This window comes from Lycium barbarum, chromosome 12, assembly GCF_019175385.1.
Source record: "Lycium barbarum isolate Lr01 chromosome 12, ASM1917538v2, whole genome shotgun sequence".
NCBI lineage: Eukaryota > Viridiplantae > Streptophyta > Magnoliopsida > Solanales > Solanaceae > Lycium > Lycium barbarum.
Genome location: NC_083348.1, coordinates 81,441,348 through 81,466,075, shown reverse-complemented (window position 1 = coordinate 81,466,075; position 24,728 = coordinate 81,441,348). Strand labels below are relative to the sequence as shown.

At 36.0% G+C, this 24,728-nt stretch overlaps 1 protein-coding gene across 1 annotated transcript; it reads left to right on the top strand.

Annotated features, from left to right (window-relative positions):
- The first annotated feature begins 13,747 nt into the window (after nt 1-13,747).
- LOC132624526 (uncharacterized) lies at nt 13,748-15,127 on the top strand. The gene is made up of 2 exons (XM_060339292.1): nt 13,748-14,593; nt 14,645-15,127. The coding sequence occupies exons 1-2, from the start codon at nt 13,748-13,750 to the stop codon at nt 15,125-15,127; spliced, it is 1,329 nt and encodes a 442-aa protein (XP_060195275.1).
- The last annotated feature ends 9,601 nt before the right edge of the window (nt 15,128-24,728 follow it).

Genomic DNA, 24,728 nt, shown 5'->3' with positions numbered 1-24,728 from the left:
GCTCCACGAAACTTACAACTGTGCAATAGCTTAAAGACCCCTGTAAAGGCTTCTCTGTTGCCCATTCAATATTTTTTTTTTGTTTTTGTTTTTGTTAAATAGATACTATTGATATATTAATATATCTACAAAATTAGATAAGAGTTTGGGCATTCAAGCCATTTACTTTGGAGTATTCAATGGCTTGACCATAGAGGTTAAAGGAAGGGTAATTATACTTGCCATTGAATAAATTGTTGTTCCTATTTAGCCAAATACCCCAGAAGCAAAAGGGCACCAGATTAGCCCATTTGAAAAGGTGATCAAAGTCCTTGCTTCTTTTTTTTTTTTTTTCAAGTAGTGATCCAATTATCAATATTGTGAAAGGAGGAGCTGGCAATGGTAGGGGTCGGATAGTGTTGCACAACACAATGCCAGAACTGTCTGCTGATTCCACATTCAAAGAAAATGTGGTTTATGTCTTCCTTGGGGTGTCTACAAGCTTTGCATTCAAGGTTTGACATTGAAGCCACTGAAATGAAGGAAGGATGATGCTGGCAGCCTGTTGTGATTCAATAGCCAGAAGAAGAATGCCCATTCAATAGGCTTGTTTCTGTTCCATTTTACTATTACACCTTATATTAAAAATGTATTTTCCTTTTTATTTATCCATTTTAACAAATATGGGTGATTTATTAGTATTATTTTTCAATATTATCCTTGTTATTAAGTAATTACATAAAGTACTAATGTCTAGTAATTAAATTTAATTTTTCAAAACATAATTAATTAGTTATTAGTAAATTAATAAATATTCTTTTAAAAAAAACTTGTGTCAAATCAACACGAGCCAAGTAAAATATATCGAAGAAAATAGTACTTAAAAGATGGGGATTGGTTTAATCTTGTGTACCCATGTGACATACGAGTTCGCCCTTCACGAACTAGCTAGCTAGCTGCCTAAGTGTTATAGGTTGATGCATTGGTCAAAAGATTTCAATTGTGATTTCTAGCTATGATTGCTAGGTGATTGGAGCACATGGTTACAATCTTAGACTACAGATGACACGATGTTAAAAATACAATTAAGAAATAGTATGTTATTTCTTTGACAGTTTAAATTTTTAAATAAAGTGATCACAAAGTTGATCTGTACCTACAAAGACATGTAAAAGACATTAGATATCAGATAACTACGTGACATAACAAACATACAGTAGTATTGACATTTAGTAACTATAGTTTAACTTAACTACTTCTCATAGCAAACATTTGTGTATTAATGATATTTACTAACTATATATATATATATATATATATATATATATATATATATATATATACACACAAAATAAAATACCCATAAAATAAAATACCCATAAAACTATTCCTTCCAACCCAACCCTCCCATCTCTCTCCCGCTCTTCTCCCCACTGCTCCGCCGCCGGCCACCACCGACCGCCTGAACTCCGGCGAAATGCCGTGCCCCTTCACCACCGTCACTGCCAGCCCTTCCCCTTTTCCCTTTCTTTCTTTGGCAGAATTTTTTCCGGTCAGATCTGGATTCACCAGAATATCGACGGATCTGAGCATTGTTGGAAGCAAAAAAGAAAAAAAAACTAAGATCTATGCCGGAGACGGAGAAAAAAAAACCATTACTGCCAACCTCGCCGGAGACGCCATCTCCGGCGAACCTCAGTTCTCTATTTTTTGTGTTTTTCATTTGCAAAGAAGAAACTCAGTTCCCTAGTTTTTTATTTTCATTTGCAAAGGAGAAAGTTGGGTGTGTGGATTTTGCAAATTTTTGCTACGGAAATACTTTGCTGCAATGTTAAATCTGCGCTTCTATTCATCCAGATCTGCACGTCAAATGTATACAACGAGATCTGCACTTTTCCGCCACTGTCGGCCCAATAGACTGAGAAGTGCAACGGAGAGATAGTTCAGATCTGTATTCGCCGGAATTTTTTCCGGTCAGATCTGGAAAAAGTCCAGATTTCGCTTTATTTTGTTGTATATTTACCGTGTATACAATGTTTTTCGCTTGTATTTGTTGTATACATACCGAAAATATGGCATATTTGTTAATTTTTTGGTGTATGAATGTTTTATATTGTATTTTTTGCCTGTATCTATTGTATACATACCGGAAAATATGATGTATTTGTGTAATTATTGGTGTATATGTATTCAATTTTTACTCGTTGTATTTATGAATACAACAAGCCAATTTATGAATAAAGATAGTTATTTCATGAATATAGTGGAAAAAAATTATTGTATTCATGAATACAGCTAAAAAAATTTGAATACACATGTGGGAGCTAGACTGATTTGCTACAGAACGTAGATATTGAAACATTAGCTATGCAGTTTGATTAAACCTCAAATGTTTGCTATTTATGTAAAATGCCCATTATATATGGTACTAGATACCAAAGCCCGTGCCAGCACGGGCCCAATATATATTTATAATTTTAAAGATAGAAATTTTGGGAGCACGGGTTCAATAATTTGTGCTATGATGTTATTTCTGTGTTTCAGTTTATATGAATTTATTTAAGAATAAGGCTAATAGATACTTTTAAACTACGCGTTAATCAAATTTGAACCAGAATTTCAAAACTTATTGAATTTTTAACTACTTCGAAATACAGAAACGTCATTTGAACTAGCATTCCCCTAGGCTAAAACGTGAAACTTTTTATACATATGGTGATTATGTATATTGTGTCATATAACATGGGCATAGATGCGGTGTAACACCCTGTAAACTTGAACTAGGTGTGAACGTGTAAAAATCTAGTATTAAGATGATATTATATCTATATGAATCCATTCTTGATGAATTCGGGTGGAAGATGGTCGTTTTGAAGTCAAACCAACTAGTGAAGTTCTTAAGGCCTCTTAAATTCGACTAAGTTTTTGTAGGTCTGTCTTCTGGGCGATTTTCATGAAAATGTGTTGCGAATTTGGAGAAACTTCTTTCATGAAAGTTGTCGATCTTTGAAATATCTTTCCAACGGTAGGTCGCGCAGCCCAAGAAAAGTTACGTACAAGAAGTTATGCCCATTTTACCGAACACTGTGCAGAACCGATACACGTCAGATTTTTAGGCGCGTGGGGGCGCGTGTGATGGCCCCGCATCACAGGCCTATAGCGCAAGTTTGAGTATTGACCTGCAGAATGTCGCGCGATGGCCCCGCATCACGGACCCATCGCGTAACAGGTCGAGTTCGGGTCAAAAAGTCGGGTTTACGCGTTTTAAGTTATATTTAAGATTTGGGGTTTATTTCCCCAACACCCCATTCACGAAAAATTACTCTAAAGTCAGGAAGAACAAGTCCCAAGCCTCAACAACCCTACAAGGTAAGTTTTATCATGATTCTAGGTTGAATTCAAGTTCCTAATCCCTTTCTAACATCAAACCCATGATTCTTAACATGATTTTTGTGACCAAAACCTAGGGTTTGCAACATAATTCTTCCCAAAGTGATTCAAGCTAGGGTTTGGGTGTTCTTCATTAGAAAAGTGATTTGTTAAACCTTGTTTAAAAAATTAAGGTATGTCTCTTTTGAACATACTCTTTCTATCGATTTTTACGAATTCTTTGGTTGTGATTTGTATGTCTCTTTTGAAAATCCTTTTTGACTATGAAGGTGATTTGTATGTCTCTCTTTTGAAAACTTATTCTAAATGAAAATCACTTTTGAAACTATTGTTGGAAGTATAAATTTTATTCAAGATTCTTTAATAAATGAAAGAAAAAGTAATTCTTTTCATGGTCCTTGAACTCCAATTCATGTCTAAATGGTGGTTAATGTGTGTGAGGGGACAAACCCACATTAAACCTAGATTGTAACAAACCCTATATATGTATATGATATTATGAATGTTTTCCTCTATAAGAGATGCTTAATAATGACGTATAACGATTGGTAATGATATTGAAATTCTCTTGATGGATGATTTAACTAGTTACTTGAAAGGTTGTTGACTCATAAAAGTATGTTATCACGAATTGTGGAAATTGAACCTTGTTTAAAGAAGTGAAACGTTTTCAAGACACTCTTTGAAATTATTTATCTTTACGATATGGCATAACAAACCTTAATGGTAAATGGTGATGTAAATTCTTTAAGATGAATTGTAATTCGGCTTTTAAACTATGAATTATGTTGATGTGATTATGCCTAGCTATTCGGGAGGATGAGTGGTCACCGAGGATTTCATATTTCGGTGTATTTATGCCTAGCCATTTGGGAGGATGGGTGATCACCGAGGATTTCATATTTTGGTGTATTTATGCCTAGCCATTCGTGAGGATGAGTGGTCACCAAGGATTTCATATTACGATGTATTTATGCCTAGCTACTCGGGAGGAAGGGTAGTCACTATGGATCCTAGTGTATTAATTGCCTTGCCATTCGGGAGGAAGAGGCCACTTTCGGGTTCGCTACCTGGGGTGTATTAATGGCCTTGCTATTCGGGAGGAAAAGTAGCTACCGTGGATTCATGTTTCGGTGTTTTGCGCAGTGTTTAGGGAACCTCTACGGTTATCCCTTAGATGTGGTTGGTTCTTGGGCCTGTATTTGCATGTGTGATATTCTTAATCACTTATGGAATTGGTGATGGCTATTTTAATTGATTAAAAAGACATATTTGAAATTGTATCTTGACAAGAGGCTTTATAAAGGGGTTTTGATATTTATCATTGAGATGCATAAGCTGGATAACTGTTCTTACATCGCTCTCACTTGACTAGCAAGACTAATTCCTTTATGTATTATGCATTCTATTTTCATATTACTTGTTATCCCCGAGGCACTCACTGAGTACGAAGTACTCATGCATGACATTGTTGTTTTTGATGGTATGTTAGGCAACAGAGAAGAGCAGGTTCTTGATACTCCAGACACTTAGGAAGGACTTGTTGCTGCTGAGTTGGTGACCCGACATGTTCATTCGCGGGACACCCTATTATCTTGTTCATTTATTTATTTTCGTTTTCGGGCTGCGTCCCGATGGGTTAGACATTTACTCCTTATTCTTAGAAGCTCCTTAGTATACATTCGAATGTGGGTAGAACAAGAGTTGTCGTTTAACTTTTTCGGGCACACTGTCATGTTTTGGGTGAATCATTTAAATGATAAAGACTTCCGCTGATTTAATTCATGTATTCACGATTTGTTACATTTAATGTATAAACTGTTGGAGGCGAATGTTAAACCTGGCGGGTTCAAGTATTATTATTGTGTTGTTTAGGTTCTTCCGATGTTGTTCATGACATCAGACGCCGGTCACGTCTAGGGTGGGTTTTGGGGCGTGACATGCGATATAAGATTTCTATTTTTTTTTTTTTACTTAGCCTATCATAAGTATATACTAATAAATTATTTTGGCTATTATGGTGCTCCGTATATAATTAGAAACTTAAGACATTAGAAAATGCCTTTTGAGAATGTAATATCCATCTTAATTTCATTAATCACCATCATTGACTTAATGGGGGATACTTTGAGAATTACATGGATATTTCTTGATCTTTTAATATGGAGTCTACATTTTTTTTTTTGATATTGCTTATTTTTTAATATTGGGTTCACGTTTTTTTCTTTTATATTGCTTGATTTTTTAAAATATGAGGTCCACGTTTTTTTTAATATTGCTTGATTTTTTAAAATATGGGGTTCACATTCTTTTTTTACATGAGTTGGAGGTGGATGACGAAACTACCTCCAAACTCATGCTTACATATATGTGTGTCCTCTCTATACAAATTTAATATTTTTCAAATGACCTGATTATGTATGTATACTCTCTCTAACAATTTATATTTTGGCCTTATATTTTCAAATGGGATGTATGATCGCACAATTTAACGCCTATCAAAATTTGGATAGTTTTCTCAAGTAGAGGTTCTAGACTTCCATAGATACTAATTTCCGGTCCACAATAAGTGGTATTTTCAGCATTTTTATTTTAGTTCAAAGTAAATGTCTTTTTACATAATCAAGAAGGTATTAATTATTTTCTTTCAAATTTATCCCTATTTAAATATTATTTTTTTATATAATAAAAAAACAATATTAAATAAATACGGTTTAATTAAGAATAAGTTAGTTAAAATATATGTTTCTTCAAGGCGTTAATAATTTTTTAAGGGTTATATCAAAGACTAAAAAGACACTTATTGTGGACGGGAGAGAGTAGATGGCAGCCCTCATCTCGACTTCACCAAGATAGGCTTGTTTTGGGCCTTTTTCAAGGGCGGGGTCTAACCCGGTCTATTACGCATACAAACTCTCACTAAACCTTCTCTCCCTCTCCCCATAATGATACGTTGCTTCAGAAACATAAAATATTTTGTTCTAATTTATGTGATGAGTTTTTTTTTTTTTTTTTGACCCAATTTTTTTTTAATCTTTCTATATTTATAATAAATTTAATTTTAAATTTATCATTTTACTCTTAGGGTGTGTTCGTTATGAAGAAAAATGTTTTCCAAGAAAATAAGTGAGTTTCTTACTTATTTTTTGTGCTCGGTGTGTAAGCAAAAATTGTTATCCTAAATACTATATAATCTAGACAAACATTATGAGGGTGGGGTTGGGTGGAATGGTGGTGGGGTGGGTGGGGTGAAATGAGGAGAGTTGGACGGCGAGGAGGAGACAATTAATGTGAAATGCCACTTGCGGGACTTATTTTCCTATAGAAAATATTTTCAAAAATGTTTAATCAACCGAACATGAGAAAATTAGTGAAAAATGTTTTCCTCTATAAGGAACACACCCTTAATGAAAAATATATTTTTTTTCTTTTTTTCTTGGTAAATAGCTTTATATTAACCAGAAGTGAGAAATTACAGCTCAAGGGCAGCTATGCTACTGGACATTAAGCCCCGGTAGTCAGCTCAAACTTAGTTACCTACTACCTATAAAATCAGCACAGATACATCAAAATTCTAAGCATCCCAGACCACTACCTACACCGGATAAAAGTTGTAATTGGCCAACCATCTTGCTATCTCTGGTTTGCTAGTTGCTCTTTGTTGCACCTCCTGAATGATATGCTTGATAATGGGGTTGCTTCCTTGTTCTTTCTCTTTGAAAATCCTTTGATTCCTTTCCCTCCAAATGGTATACACTGCTGGTGCTAGCATTATTCAATAGACTTCAGCCCTTGGTGCTTTGCCTTTTGCATTCAACTATACTTAGCAAATTTCCTCTTGCCACCCTTTGATAGACCTATTTATTCCCATCCAATAAAGTATTTTGCTCCATACTAGAGATGAGAAGTCACACAACAAGAAAATATGGTCCAAGCTTTCATCTTCAGATGCACACAGTGGCATATCTGCTCAGTAGTCACCCCCATTTAACCAACCTGTCCCTGGTGGAAAATCTTCTATGAGCTACTAGAGTCAACACAAAGATCCATCTTGGCAATCCAAGCTTATTACATACTATCTTCCTCCATGTAACTTTCTGAAACTAGCCCCTTAGTTTGATATAGAGCTGTTTAGTGGAGAATTGATTCATAGTCTGAACTTCACTCATAGAATAACCAGCTTTGTCCAAGTACTTTGTTTCTTTCAAGATTCTTTGGACAACCTAAGAGTCCTGATTTGGAACATTATTAAACATAACCCTATTTCTTCCATAGTAGCTATGGATCCATTTGCACAAATATTCCATAGTAAATTGTAAATTGCTGCTGTATTCCACATTTCCACATCCAAAATATTAAGCCCCCCAACTGATCTAGGATAACAGATCCTGTCCCAAGCAAGGAGTGACTTTTTTGACATGTCAGTCCCTCCAGTCCCCACGAAATTTCTACAGGTAGCTTCAATAACGTATATGATTTTCTTTGGCAATACAAACACTTGGGTCCAGAATACTTGTATGGAAAACAAAACAAATTTGATCAACTGTGTTCTTCGAGCATACGAGAGGAATTTATTGGTCCATGATTTAATTTTGTCCTGCATCTTATCTAATAGGGGTTGAACAATTGAGACCCTTTTTGTACTTAAGGGGACATCTAGGTATCTAAAAGGTTGTGACCCCTTACTCATGCCCAGTAGTTCCACTATTTCCTGTTGCACACTGTGTTTGACTCCCCCGCAGCATACTGAACTCTTACCAAGATTGGCAATAAGGCCAGACGCTTTAGAGAACAACTTGAATTTTTTAAACAAGAGCGTAGCAGATTCTATTTCACCTTTGCAGAAAAGAAGTAAGTCATCTGCAAATCCCAACTGAATGATTTTCAACTTACTACACTTAGGGTGAAAATGAAACTGTGGATTTTGCCCAGCTGCCTTAGCAATCTACTTAAGTATTCCATAGCCAATTACAAAAAGAAAAAGGGAGAGTGGGTCCTCTTATCTTAACCCTTTCTCTACTTCAAAAGGTGTAGTGGGTTGACCATTAATAAGGACTGAGTAAGATACTGACTTGACACACATTATGATCCATTTCACAAACACATTTGGGAAATTCAATGTTATCAGAACTTGTTCAAGAAAACCCCATTCTAAGGAAAAATAAACTTTCTGCATATCTATTTTGAGCATGCATCTAGTTGATATTCCCTTCCTAGTGTACCCCTTAACAAGTTCATGACTTAGTAAAATGTTATCAGTAATGACCCTCCCAGGTACAAAGGTTGCCTGACTACTATCAATTAAGCTATTCATTACACCTTGTAGTCTTTTCGTTATGACTTTAGAGATCAGTTTATACATTATAGTGCAATAGGAAATAGGCCTAATCTCTTTGACATAAGATGAATTTTGTATCTTAGGTATTAGTATCACAGTTGTGCAATTTATTGCCTTGAACATCTTCTGTGCTTGTAATGTATGGATAACAATATTAGTCACTTCATTACTTATGATTGCCCATGTTTTCTTGAAAAATACAGCATTGAAACCATCACATACCAAGGCTTTCAAAGCTGAGATATCTACCAGAGCATCTTAGATCTCCTGCTTGGTAACTCGTGCCATGAGTATCAGTTATTACTCTATTTTGAGGACAGGCCCAGTAGTCATGAAATTAGGTTGTATGCCAGGTATCTTATCAGCGCAAGAGCCAAGCAGTTTTTTTATAAAATCCTATGATCTTAGCTTTAACTGCCCCTTTGGTCTGTAGGATTCTACCACTGTCTAAGACTAACTTTTTAATGTGGTTCTGGTTGCTTCTACTCTTCACACTAGCAAAGAAATAGGCAAAGTTTGAGTCACCCAAACCTAGCCATTGTACCCTAAACTTTTGCCTCAGAATGCTCTCCTCTACTAGGTTCCATTTTTCCAAGTCAAGCTTAAGTTGCTTCTCACTATCATAAAATAGTTGATCATTATAAGTAGTTCTCAGGTGTTGTTGTATATCACCCAGTTGCTGTCTGAAATTTTGTATTTTATCCTCTATCTTTATAAACTCCTTATGGTTTAGTTTCTTCATAGCTCCCTTCACAAACTTAAGTTTCTTCTAGACCCTTTCCATTAGACTCTCTTGAATCTGATTACCCCACACATCTTTCACATATGGTAAGAAATCCTTATGTTGAACCAAGTGGTTGAGAAATCTAAATGGTTTAGCCGCTTGTGTCTGATCTTGCTCTACTGCTACACATAGCAAAGTATGATCAGAAAATTGAGGGCCCATGACTGACACATCCACATAAGGCTACTGACTAAGACAAACAGGGTTCACTAATGCCCTGTCAATCTTATTGTGAGCATGTGAAAAATCCGCATATTACTTTCATTTCTGTCAATCCAGTGTTTAATAAGCATTGTTCAAAGTCCTTGACCTATGTATCCACTGTCTGACTGCCATTTATTTTATCCTTCCCTCTAAGCACAACATTAAAGTCCCCCATGACTAGCCATAGGTGCAGTACTAAGGACTCCGCACTCTCTAGATTATCCCACATGCTCTTTTTGGTTTCAATAGTGTGAAACCCATAAACAACTGTAAATTCCACTTTCATTCCTTGAGCAGGAACTTCAATTATGCAGTGTATAAATTGATCATTTGTGTGCAGAATGGTAATATCTATATTTGTTGGTTCCCAAATAAGACAAATTCTCCTCTTACCTCCTGTGTTGTAGTTATGGTGCCACCCCCAACCAGGTGCTACTTTCTTCAGTATCCGTGCTACTTTATTTTGGTGTACTCTATGCTCTACTATAGCTATAATACTAATGTTTTCCTTTCTTATTGCCTTAAAAATTCTTTGTGCTTGTGCAACTTATTGAACCCCCTAACATTCTATGTAGCTATCTTCATGAGGGTTTTTGGTCAGGATTATGATTCCTCCCACCCTTTCTCCTACCACCTTGTCCCATTCCTGCTACAAAAAATGCTGCTTTTATGATTTGTTGCAAGGTGTGAACATCCAATGGGTTGAAAGCATTTGTTGTGCCAATATCCTCTTCCTCCTGTCTAGATAATATTTGAGCTTTTGAGGCAGATTTAGCTTGGATCCAGACTTCACCATCCTGTTCCTCCTGTAGGGCAGCCTCATCATTTTTCTGTTTTATATTTACTTTAGCAGTGACTTGGACTTCAGTAATCATACCAACAGTTGGGTCACCTTTCCTTTGCCATTTCTGCTGAGCTTTCCCTCTTTGATTACCCTTATTTGGCTTAGGGTCATGTAGTTTAGCCTTTGCAGGTTCCTGCTATTGTTCAGCAACACATGTTTCCACTTGTTGGACCTTACATATGTGCCCAATTTGCCAGCAAGTAGGGCAGTATTGAGGCTTTCATTCATATCTAATTGCATGTTCGAAGTTATCCATATTCGGGTCCAAAACATTCATAACATTTGGCAAAGGCACTGTAATATCCATTTCTATTAATACTCGGGCATAGGATATCCTCTTTATTTTAGTAGTACAATCATCAGAACAAATTGGTTTTCCCAGCCCACTTGCAACTCTACTCAATGACTTAACCGCCAAACAATTAAGAGGGAGATTTGGTAATTTGACCTATAGTGGTATCATCTTCAAACCTCACCCTTAAAGCTAAAATTAGCACTCCATGGTCGAACTATTATAGGTTTAGAGTTAATCATATGAGGGCCTATGTAAAGAATCTCATCCCTATCCGTCACTATTTTGAATTTAATAGCAAAATAATCATCGTTGTGGTAGAACATCATTGGTTTAGCCGAGTATTTCTGTGTATCAAGGAATGGAGCAATAACAACTATGGTAGGCGATGCTCCAATCACATATATGATCAGGGTTGCTTTCCATTATTCTACTTCTTTAATCGTTTCATCCTTATCTAGTTGCACATATTTAACTCCATCCCTAATCGTTGGTGGAATAAATTGAAGGTCCATACCCTTTGAAGCCATAGTATTGCCCTTGAACAAGCTCACCAAGGTTTATCAGTATTGTCGTTTGTCGGCATCTCGAGCTTCCTCTAAGCTACAAGTGCTGAGCTAGTCTGAGCCTGCTCTTGTTGTATAGTCACCAACCCAGTCACCTGTGTTTGCATCGGCTTACCATTTGGTTGTCCTATGCCATTCGCTGTAGTTTGAGCCATTGGAGTAACATACGCCACATGTGTATTTGATCCACCGGCAAACGCGACATTCCTCGTATTTGGTAGTCCCTGTGATGGTGTTTGCTTTGCGATCAACCCGGTAGTGTTTTCCTCGGCCGGCCATTCGCCATAGTGGCGGTGAACGATGGTTATCACTACAATCGTGCACCAGTTGCTATTGTGCGCCGAGAGGAGCTTTCTAGAGAGAGAAAAATCCAACAAAAAAAAACTTTGTCACACTCAAGAATATATAAGCTTGCATGTAGAGTCACTCACCAAACTATCATCCCCAACACCCCAACACACAAAAAGAAATAACAGAAAATAAGAAGAAGGAGAGAAAATGGAAAGTACCAATTAACAATTCTTGAGGATTCTTGAATTGGGTCACCAGGATTTTCTTGATTCTCTAAATACAACACACAAAGAAAGACAACAGGCTTATGGTGGCCTTGTGACAGGACTTTACACAACTATATGGTAACTGAATCTTAACCAACCCCATGCTCGCAGTCATCGCTGAGTTTCCTTTTGCAGGTCGGGAAACCTTGATTAATTAATTAAATCTTGAGCAAGACAAAGCAAATATGGTTTCCCATCACCAAAACTCAATTCGATTTGGGGTTTGTACTAAAAAATGAGAATCAATTGAGACCTGGAGGTTTCTCGATCTGATTTGAGGTCATTGTCGATGTTCCCAATCAAAGCTTCGGTCATCGGCTCCATATCGACGCTCTTCCTCAACTGTTGGGTCTTTACTCGAAGGCTTTGTATTAAACTTTAAAGGAAGTTTACTAATTGAGATCCAATCTCTCCATCTTAGCCTTTTGGTCTGTGTTGATTGAAATTAAATTAGCATGAATTACTTGTGAATTTGGTGTTGTTCTCGGTATATTGTTTGCTTGTTGGAGTTGATTTTCTGCTCGTTGATGTTGAGATATTGGGTTGTTGCTTATTCAATTACATAAGGAATTTAATCAAAGTGGTGTTTCAAATTCCCTATCTACACATCGAACTTCTTCATTTATTCACTGGTTTTCTTCAAGATTCTCATCTATAAGAAGTTGAACAGTTTTGGATCTCCAAAAACGTTGCTCTCCACGGAGGATATAGCTAGCGCAGATGTGGGTCGGTTGTCATCTTTTTGACTTTTAACATTTTTCTGCTAAGCTACATTTGCTGAACTGAACTCTGCTAGATCAATGGAAACCTCAATCAGTTATGGTGATATGAAGATCTGAAGGTACACGCCTTCTTTCTTTTAGATTATTTTTAAATTTGGTTGTGCAATTCTTTAGCTACTTTTCTTGTGCAATCAATTTTAATTTTAGATTTGCTCAAGATCTGAATCAATTTTACCCTTAAAGATTGGTACTTTGCATCACTTTTCCATCCCATATTTAACAAATTAAATTCATTTGTGGAATAAGTGATGGCCGGTGGCCAGTCCACAATGGAGGCTGGCCAACCCTCACTAACTACGACTGTTCCAAAAGCCAATCCTAATCCATTACAATATTCAGATCTGTTCAAACTAAAAACCTTGAATGATGCATTACATAGTCAGATCCAATCACTGCCCCAAATTCCAATGAAACCAGTAAATTTTAAACATGGCGTGCCATACATTAAATACACTGAAGTAGAAGTTGATCAGATGAATATCATTGAAAATCTTCAGTATGCTGTGGTAGGAAAGTTCTCATATGGCCAGCTAGATATTGAACAACTTCGTTTCATAATCCCTACACAATGTGGAATAAAAGGTGAGTGTAGAACAAGTTTTCTAAGAAACCGCCATGTGCTTATCAGATTAAGTCTTTTTGAAGACTTTGTGAATTTCACATCAAAGCCTGTATACTACATTCAAGATAGAAAGGGATACTCGTACCAAATGAGAACACTGATCTATGATTCAAATTTCAAGGTTGATGAAGAAACATCAAAGACAATGGCATGGATTTCATTCCCAAAGTTATTGCCTACATACTTTGTGAAGGAAACTCTTTTTTCAATTGCATCTGCAGTGGGTATTCCTATACAATTGGATATGGCTACGATCAACAAGACTAGACCTAGTTGTGCTAGGGTCAAGGTTTTAGTAGATCTGTTAGCGGATTTACCCAAAATAGTGAGGATAGATATTGAAAATGAAAAAGCAGGAGCAATAAGGACTGTTAATGTTTAGATTCATTATGTACCTTCCTAAGTATTGCAAGGAATGTAAATTACAGGGACATGATGAATATGATTGTAGAATTATAAATCCAGAGCTTGTTCAGTATGACAATGAAAGGGGGGAAATGCCAATGGAGAATGGCAAGACAAAACCTCATAAAAGCTCTGATGAAGTGCACAATAATAAGGAAAGCAATAAAGATCTCCAAGAGGATAAAGAAACTAAAGCAAAAAAGGCCAAGAGATTACAAGCAGAAGAACAACATAATAAAAAGCAGGCTAATGACAAAGGCAAACAAAGGCAAGAGGATGAAAACCAACAAGGATATGAAGGGAAAAATAATTATGGAAAATACAATTATAGAGGATACAATAATTTGTACAATTATTCTGCTAGAGTGTTGGCAGGTGGAAGAGTGTTAGGAAATTCGGGAAATTGGAATCCCATCAAAGACAACAGAAACTTCAATGCTGAGAAGGGAAGTGTAAATCATAGCAAACAGAAAGAGACAACAGTCACTGCTACATGCAACAAATTTAACACTTTGGTGGACTTGGAGGAGGAACAAGAAAATCAAAATGAAACACAAGGAGGAAGCACACATAGTAGCAATCCTGTTAAAGAGACAGCTAGGCCATGGGTGGATGCTGCCTTTGGGAAACAAACAGAAAATAACAAAGCTATGAAGAAGCAGGGAAAGATAGATAGCAGACAAGAGCAAGATAATAAGAAGGAGAAAGGGGTAGGGGATAATCAGTCAGAGGAGGGAGCCATACAAGATTCAGAAAGAACAATTACAGATATCGTGGAAAATGATTACAAAAAAGAAGATGATAACAAACAGATTACTGAAGGCCAAGACGTACTTTAACCCATAGAAGTACATGACGGTGTTAATTCAAGCTCATATCAGCAAGTGGAATCAGCTAGACAACAAGTGGATCAAATGAAGGACTTATCGGAAGAGCCTCCTGATACAAACAATATGGGTGAAGGAGATACAACATCATCTGCAAATAAGAAACAAAATAATGAAGTCAGGACACAAAATAATGAAAGGGCAACACAAACAAGGGATCAGAGAGATCAAAACAACAAAGATACAGACATAGAAAAACAGGCAATTTCAGGAAATCATAAGTATCAACTGATAGCCAAAGATCATGAAAACACAGCACAAGAAGAAGTGAATCAGAATAAAATAGATATTGGAGAGGAGGAAGCAGGTGAAACTATTAGTTCTGATTTAATGGAGGGCAACAATAAAGGAGATATTTCCCCTAAACATTTGACAAAAACTAAAAAAGGTCACAAGGCAAGAGATAAAAGTGTTCTTCCCAAGACAGTGAGAGGAGTACAAACAAGGATGGCATGCTCTAAAGGAGTTTCTCAATGAACAACTCATTAATATGGAATATAAGGTCGGTAAACACACAACAGACCTTTGAGAGGGTAGTACTATTGCATAGACAGAAACATTTTAATTATGTTGCCTTACTAGAGCCTTTCCAGCATGTTAGACATATTGACATGTACAAATTGTGGTTAAATATGGGGACATCATGGCATAATGTGAATGGGAAGATTTAGATTTTTGTGGATGCAGAAATTCAAGTAGAAATAATGAGAGATACAGAACAACTGTTATCCTATAGATTCACTCATTTGGGTGATGGGCAAGAGTTGGTGCTTACAGTTGTTTATGCGAGTACTGATAGAAGTGGGAGAATAGCTCTATGAGAGGATCTATATGACATGTCTTCACACATCACCATCCCATGGCTTGTGGGTGGGGATTTTAATGTCATTACAGATGACATTGAGAAATTTTGGGGTCTTCATGTACAGTTTGCAGAAACAGAGGATTTTAGACAATGTATAGACATTTGCCAACTGATGGATCTTGGTTTTACTGGAAGTATGTTCACATGGTAGAATGGGAGATCTGATGAGGCTTGTATATTTAAAAAACTGGACAGATGTTTGGGAAATCAGGCTCTGCATAATTGTTTTCCTAATTTGGAGGTAGAGCATCTCATTAAACAAGGTTCTGACCACTCCCCTTTGCCGGTAAATATGAGAGCAGATAGTAGACCAATTAGGAAATCTTTCAGGTTTCTTAATTTTTAGGTGGAGCATGAATCTTTTCTAGATGTAATTAAAGAAAATTGGGTGGAATCTTATGGCTCAGACCCCTTTTTTAACTTTCATAATAAGTTAAAAAAGGTGGGAAGAGCTCTCTCTAAGTGGAGTAAGGACACTTATGGTGATATCTTCAAGCAAATTGCAACTCTGGAGGAAGTGGTGCAGGTGCATGAGCAGGAATTTGAACAGAATCCTACAGGGCTTAACAGGGAAAGGCTACAAAGGGTACACACTGATCTGATCAGGTTTTATGCTATTGAAGAAAAATTTTGGAGACAAAAAGCAGGGATGCAGTGGTTTCAGGATGCAGATAGGAACACAAAATTCTTTCATGCTCATGTTAATGGAAAGAGAAGAAAGCTACAATTACAGAGAATTCAAGATCATACAGGTACATGGCTGGACACTGAAAAGGAGATTGCGCAGGAAGCAATCAGATTTTTCTCAGACCAATTCAAAGAGGAAAATATCCCTACAGATTTATCTATGCTTGATAAGATTCCTAAAATGGTTACAGAAGAACAAAATCAACAACTCTATCAAATGCCAGATGAAGCAGAGGTGAAAAGAGCAGTTTTTGGTTTAAATGGAGACAGTGCAGGGGGTCCTGATGGTTTCACAGGAAGATTTTTTCAAGCTTGTTGGGAAATTATTGCAAATGACTTGGTGACCATGGTGAGATCATTCTTCTGTGGGCATGAACTCCCAAGATATGTAACTTGTACCTATTTGGTTTTGATACCAAAGAAGAAAGAAATTAATACATTTTCTGATATGAGGCCAATCAGCTTGAGTAACATCACTAGCAAAGTTATCTCAAGAATCATTCATGAAAGACTGATATATTTGCTGCCTAAGATCATTTCACCCCAGCAAGCATGATTTGTTAAAGGCAGGAGTATTGTAGAAAACATTCTGTTGGCTCAGGAAATTGTACATGATATTAGGATTAGAGAAAAGCCTGCAAATGTTGTCATTAAGCTTGACATGGAAAAGGCTTATGACAGGGTATCATGGTTATTTCTAACTAAAGTCCTGAGGAGAATGGGGTTCGGTGAATTTACTATTGATCTGGTGTTTAGAGTTATCTCAAATAATTGGTATTCCATTCTGATTAATGGGTAACCTCATGGATTTTTCAAATCATCTAGAGGAGTAAAGCAAGGAGATCCACTGTCCCCTACTTTATTCATTTTGGTTGCAGAATGTTTGTCTAGGGCTCTCAATGCACTGCATACTGAGGCTGAGTACAAGGAATATGGGATGAAAAAATGGAGTCCATATGTCAATCATTTGGCATATGCAGATGATACTATCATTTTCACCTCTGCTAATGAACAGTCTGTGAGATTAGTGATGAAGACTTTGAGTAATTATGAGAAGGTGAGTGGTCAGAAGATCAACAAGAAAAAAAGTGTTGTTTATATGCATCATTTGACATCTCATAACATTAAGGAACTGGTATTTTCTGTCACTCAGATTCCTATAAAGGATTTTCCATTCACATATTTGGGTGTACCAATTTACTATGAGAGAAGAAGAAACATTCACTATAAGGAGATAATTGAAAAGATTCAGAAGAGACTGAGCTCGTGGACTGGTAAGCTGTTATCTATTGGAGGAAGGACAACACTGATTAAACATGTTTTACAGAGCATGCCTATACACCTACTATCCGCTTGTGATCATCCTAGTGCTATACTTGCTCAGATTCATAGATTGTTTGCTAAGTTCTTTTGGAGCAACTCTGTGGGAAATTCAAGTAAGCACTGGGCAACTTGGACAACCTTATGTCACCCACAAGAAGAAGGTGGCATGGGGTTCAGAAGCCTACAAGATATATCTAAAGCCCTCTTTGCTAAACTGTGATGGAACATGAGAACCAAACAATCCCTATGGAGAACTTTCATGAGTAATAAGTACTTAAAGAAGTTTCATGCTGTGATAGCCCTTAGCGGATCAGGTACTTATGTGTGGAAGAAGATGATTAAATACCGAGATGAGATGGAACATGAGATATGGTGGAAGCTTCAACAAGGTAATTCTTATTTTTGGTTTGATAATTGGACAGGACTGGGAGCCCTATACCATATGACTCCACTATATTTTGAGTGTGATCCCACAATCATCCTTGTAAAAGAAACTGCAGAAGTGGGGCAATGGGATGAACAGTTGCTAAGAAGAATCCTTCCTGAGGATCTAGCAGACCATATTGTGCAGCACATTAATCCACCAAATGAAAATGGCCAAGCAGATAAGGCTTTCTGGAAATTAGATTCGAAGGGCAAATTCACAGTTGGGTCTGCATTTCAGTTGCTCAGACAACGAAAAGACCCTAGTAATTTGTATAAGCAGATGTGGATTAAAGGATTACCAATAAAGATATCTTTTTTTATTTGGAGATTTTGGAAGTTCAAGCTACCACTGGATGATAAGTTGAAGAAATAGGGACACCAATTCCCTTCTAGATGCTATTGTTGTCAACATCCAGAAGTGGAAGATACCTCCCATGTTTTTTTACACTCACTAACAGCTCAAGCCATCTGGAAGTATTTTTGTGGACCAGTGGGAATAAATACTGAGAATTTGCAAGTTACCCAAATAATTAACAGATGGTGGGATATGCCTAGTAGACTACATGTCAAATGCATCAACGAAGTTGTCCCTGCTATTATTATTTGGGAACTCTGGAAGAGGAGAAACACTATGAGACATGAAGGGAAGGTGTCAATCACAAAACTCATTTACCAGGTGATGCATACTTTGATTTAATTCATGAAGGTGAGAAGTAAAAAAATTTAGGTATGCACCATATAATTGGAGTGTGATTGTTGAGGCATTACAGAGATATTCTCCAAAGATAAGAGTAACACCAGTGACTTGGTGAGCTCCAGATATTGGATGGATAAAAGTCAATACTGATGGAGCCTCAAGAGGAAACCCGGGTAGGAGTTCATGGGCCTTTTGTGTAAGGGATGAAAGGGGAGATGTGATACAAGCACATGCCAGAGAAATAGAGGATCTTCAAAGCACCAACACCGAGGCAGAGGCCCTAGCCATTTTACAGGCTCTCAGGTATTTAAAAGACAATCAATGGGATCAAATAAGGATAGAGACAAATTCACTTTTGCTGAAGAACTCTATTCAAAGGACATGGGAAATTCCTTGGCAAATCATTACTATGGTGGATGAAATTTGGAGAATAAGTGAGGAAAAAGTGGTGGTGATAGAGCATATTTATAGGGAAGGAAACAAATTAGCAGATCACTTGGCTAATTTAGCTTTGGACACAGGGGACATACAATTCAATTCCTTTCATGACATGGAGAGCCACTGTAAAAGAATTGTGAACAGTGACAAATTACAGCTGCCCTATCTAAGAATTAGATCATGTTAAGGAGACTGAATATAAGGGGAAAGTGGGAGAAAAGGAGGTCCTCACACTCAAATCCTTTGGGAGGAGAATGTGAAGGATTTGGTTTACACTAACTGTTTGCTAATGGTTGCAGGTACAAAAACTAACATAAATGGAGGATTTTTAATTCAACAGGTACCACAGAACAACCACACCGAAGGAATACCAACAAGCAGCGAAACACAGTGTAATCTGGATGTTGAGAAGTTCTACTAGCATAAATTGCAGCTGGTTGGAGGCACTTTTGACAAATGACATGAAGTGGAATTACTGCTCTTAATGATTGAGCACATGGAACACAACAGACCTCTTGAGTACACATGGGCATACAGTTTCTATTTAGTGGTTGTTTCTTAGTTGGTGGTATTAGCACCCCGGGATGCTCATCCTACTGAGAACTGGTCATTAGTTAGAAAATGTACTGCCTTGGTACATATAGAGGGCCAAATATAGAGCATGTGAGATATAGAAACAGAAGGGCTTTATGAAGCAATTATTTCAAATCTCATTCTATTAGTAGTTTTTAACAATTTGTAATATCAAATTAAGACAAGTTATAAGTCTTAATTTGATCATTAGTTTAAATTTTGCATTTTTCATTAGCCTTTTTTGCTACAGTTGTATAGACTTCTGTTTTTTTTTTTTAATAAAATTTATAAAATTAGCCCTAGGCTAAAAGCCTAGTGAACTTTAATTAAAAAAAATATATAAGCTTGCATCCCCCTATTTTGAATATGTAGACTTGTAGAGTTCCTAAAATTCCACATTCGAAATCCATCCAGTTTAGAAGTTTTAAAACTCATATTCTAAAATATATAGATAGTTTAGTTATATATCATAGACTTGTGCACAAGGAGCGTAACCTTCATATTACTCTATAATTTATCTTGGAAAAAATAATCTTTCCACCGAAATATACGACTAAGCTTTCTTATTTATAAAATGAAGGCCCCACTATCCTGTTTCCACATTTCGTGTACTTGTTCTCGACAAGTCTTTCTTTAATCTAGGGCGAGACATAAAAACTTATACATAGCCTTTAAGATAGTTTATTTGCTAACATTGAAGTTTATTTGCTAACATTGAAGAGCAAATTTAAGTTATGGTTAGGGTACAAGTGGTGGGTGAAATTACAACAATTAGTCAATTTTTGATGGGACAGTTGCAATCAAAGAAGTTGTAAAAACCTTGACTTTGGCATCCACTAATTATGCATATGCTGACTGTATCGTTAGATCACTCCGATAAGACAAGGTTAATTGGAACAAAGAAAAATCAAGCTGACCTAAAGTTAGAAAAATATCATTCAAATTGACCCACTTATTATAAAGCAGCCGCCAATGCTTGTCTAACTAAAATCACGACATGATCAAGATTTAGAATTACTTTAATTTTATTCATTTATGTTTTATGTTATACTCTTTTAATTAATGCTAAATATAGAGTTATTAAGGTCTTTCGAAATCACTGTTTTTTTTTTTTGGTTAATCAAATGCAACTTAATTGAAGCAAAAAAAAGTGATTCAATAAAATAAGGGACTAACCGTAATAACTTTAGTCCGACTATTACTATCTCTTTTGGTCAAAAAGAAGATAATATTACTCCGTATATTTTAATTTTAACTAGTAATAAGAGTCATTACAGATCCATATTCGTGCTATTAAGAGCGCATAAGTTACCCAGTCGGGTCAAATAGTTACATGAAGTACGTAGATAAAATATATCTACAAAAATTTGTTCCCTCCTTATTTGCTTATTTCTATTATATATAAGTGGCTAAGGAGGACTAACACTGCATCAAATGCTTGTACCAAAAGCTTTACAAATTGTACATGCAATGAATGCTTGTACCAAAAGCTATATAATTTGTACATTTTACTCAACTATTTTTTAATCCCACGTGGACATGTGTCATAGTACTTAATATGTATTCCCTTATCATGTATAGACGTATGCACTTCAATTTTAATTTTCTGAAACATTTATTTTCTCCGTGCACTTTTACTTGTTCACTTTTGACTTTTTACATTCTTGCTGAATATTTATTTTCTTCTCATGTATAGACATATCCAGTTCAATTTTAATTCTCCTACACAAATTTATTTCCTCCGTGCACTTTTACTTGTTTACTTGTTATTTTTCACGTTCTTTAAGAATTAATAAATCCTACGTGGATATATGTCATAGTACTGAATATTTATTCTTTTCTCATGTATACACGTGTGCACTTCAATTTTAATTCTCCGACACATATTTATTTCATCCATGCACTTTTACTTGTTCACTTTTGACTTTTCACATTCTTGCTGAATATTTATTCTCTTTTCATGTATACATGTATGCACTTCAATTTTAATTTTCCGACACATGTTTATTTCCGCCGTGCACTTTTACTTGTTCACTTTTGACTTTTCACGTTCTTTAATAATTTATAAATGAAGTACTCCCTCCGTCCCATATTACTTGGTTACATTACTTGACTTTTACGTTCTTTAAGAATTAATAAATGAAATGCTTCCTTGTGCCATATTACTTGGCCACATTAAACGCCCAAGGTGGACGAACACAACAACAATAAGTTGTATGAAAAGCAACTGAAATTGTACGCTCAGCAGGGACTAACATGTATACATTTAAGAAGTTTAACATTAATACTACCTCTTGTGTGTTTACTTTTTAAGTCCTCACGTGTCCGGAGTGTCTCAATTGTCCTTTCATTTCCTTCATTTGGCATATACCGCCTCTGTCTAAATTTAAGTGTCTACATTTGACCACGGAATTTAAGAAATAAAGATAGACTTTTGAATCTTGTGGTTCTAAATTAAAAATGTGTATAAAATAATAAAATATCCTTTGAATCTTGTGATTATAAACTTGGCATGTAGGATATTTGAATTGTTAACTTACCAAATATAAAAAGAGGCGGACAACCAAAATAAGACAAATTTTAACAACAATTGAGAAATTAAGGAAAAAAAAAAGAGGAAATGAAAAAAAAATATGAAGACTCGCAATATACTTTGCAAAATATACAAACCATAAAAATTAACTAAATTGAGTAATCAAATTAATCATGTTGGGCCCTATGCATCACACCGACATAGTTTGCTATTACATGAATAAAGGTGGAACTAACAGGTACACAAAAGCATGTTAGGTTTATTACTGTATTGAACACAACCACAGAACCTAGTTTGTGCTGGTAAACATAAAAAAAGCAATTGTTACAGTTACGATACGTTTGTATTTCATATATGGTACAAAGAAAATAAGACACACGGTCTTCATGAGTTTAATTGCACACCCTAAATCGATATGCAACGGGAAATTGCGATTAGACAGACCATGCAATAGTCAAATTTTGATGCAGATTTTGCATTTCAAAATTAATTTTCTTCTGTTTCTTTTCTATTCTTTAGTTTTTCATATGTGATGGATTAGACATTCAACTCGAGGAGAATATGGTGCCATCACATATTTAATTAGTTACCTGCCTCCATTTTTTTTTAAATGTATATCATTTACTTTGAGAAGACTCAGAGAATTAAAGTAATAAAGATCTAGGTGAAAGCCAGTTGTCAGCTTCATCTTAATAAAGTTTCAAAACCAAACAAGCAATATTGATTTAATAATAGTACTATAATTAAAAATACCTCATCAGAAGAAGAGAACCTTTCTACTATTAAAAAAAATATCATTTATGCAGCGTTTACTTCAAAACATCTTTATGGCCTGAAATTTTTTTATGCCCAATTCATTGTCAATGGTCAGCGTTCTCCTATATATATTCCTTATTATTTTAACTTTCATTTTCTAGAGGAAAATTTATTGACAAAGAGAACAGCTCGGAGTAGCTCAATGTATAAATAACAAGAATAATATCTATAGCTGTTAAATATTATATTACTATATCTTCTCTGGAGAAGTGCAGGAGACAAACATTGATCATTGAGCTATGCAGTTATCTCAGAGGAATTTTGGAAAAATTAGGAAATTGGAAACCCTACATTAATTTAAGAGTTTAAACCTGAAATTTTGTCTTCACGTATGCATGGGAGTTTGCTAGCTTCCCATTACCTTCAAGGAGAATCTTTTACCTCCCAAGTTACTTAAAATTTGTAGTTTACAAATTTTACCCAAAGGTACTTATTATTTGTAGGTTACTACATATTTTTAGATTAACAATTCAATCTTGACATCATAAGTTACAACACAACAACAACATACCCAGTGAAATCCCACAATGTGAGGTCTGGGCATGGTAAAAGTGTACGCAAACCTTACCCCTACTTTGGACGGTAGGGAGACTATCTGAAAGACCCTTGGCTCAAGAGAAAACATGGCAAAAAAAGGTCAGATAAGGACAAATAATTCAAAGTAGTATGAAATTGAAATAATGAAAGAGAAAAGACCATGATAAAGTCTGGAAAAAAAAAGGATCAGTAGCTACCACAGATAAATAAAATACTCGAAGTACAAGAAATACCAGATAGTAGCAGAAAACAAAGGAGAATAAACTATAGGACAAAACTAAGAATATTAAAGTAAAATGACAAAAAATAATATTGATCATACTGGGAAGGAGAATAATACTAGTCCTACAACTAGCCTTCTATCCTAATCCCGATCTCTACACCATCCTATCTAGGGTAATAATATTGATCATACTGGGAAGGAGAATAATACTAATCCTACAACTAGCCTTCTATCCTAATCCCGATCTCTACACCCTCCTATCTAGGGTCATGTCCTCGGTACTTGTCATGTCCTGCCTGATCACCTCTCCCCCAATATGTTACCCCTCGCATTTTTGTACATTGAGTTTCGCCGAGTACTGGTTATCCTAGTCTTGGGAAGTAGGACAAAATTTTTGAGGTCATGAGGATAGATATGTCCTTCTTGGGTATATAAGAGAGTAAAACCATGTTTAATAAGCTTCGGGAAGGTTTAAGACTTGTCGAATCACCGGAGTTAAGTTTCAGCGAAAGTTGACAAAGTGTCACATTATGGCGCAATATGTGGCTTTCAGAGCACAACATATGGGCCGTAAAGCACGCTTTGAGAAGACGCAGTTGTGCAGCATAATGTGACAATGAATTTTGGTGACGTTGCGAGGTCTGCGACACAACATGAGGCTCTCAAAGCGCGCTATGCGACGTCGCAACCTCGCAACATGTTGTGTCAGTCCAGAATATTCTGGACTAATATAAATAGACCCAATTCATCCCTAAAACATTATTTCATCATTTTTGGGCCTAGAAACTTCCAATACTCGCTCTACAAGTCCTCATATGATCTAAGACCAAATCAAGGGCAAACCAAATAGTTCTGACATAAAGAATTCCATGATCATCATTGGATTGTTCTTCCTCTTAATGGTGTTGAATTTGGAGACTTATTGGAGGTGAAAGAATTTCGAATTTATAGTGATCCTTG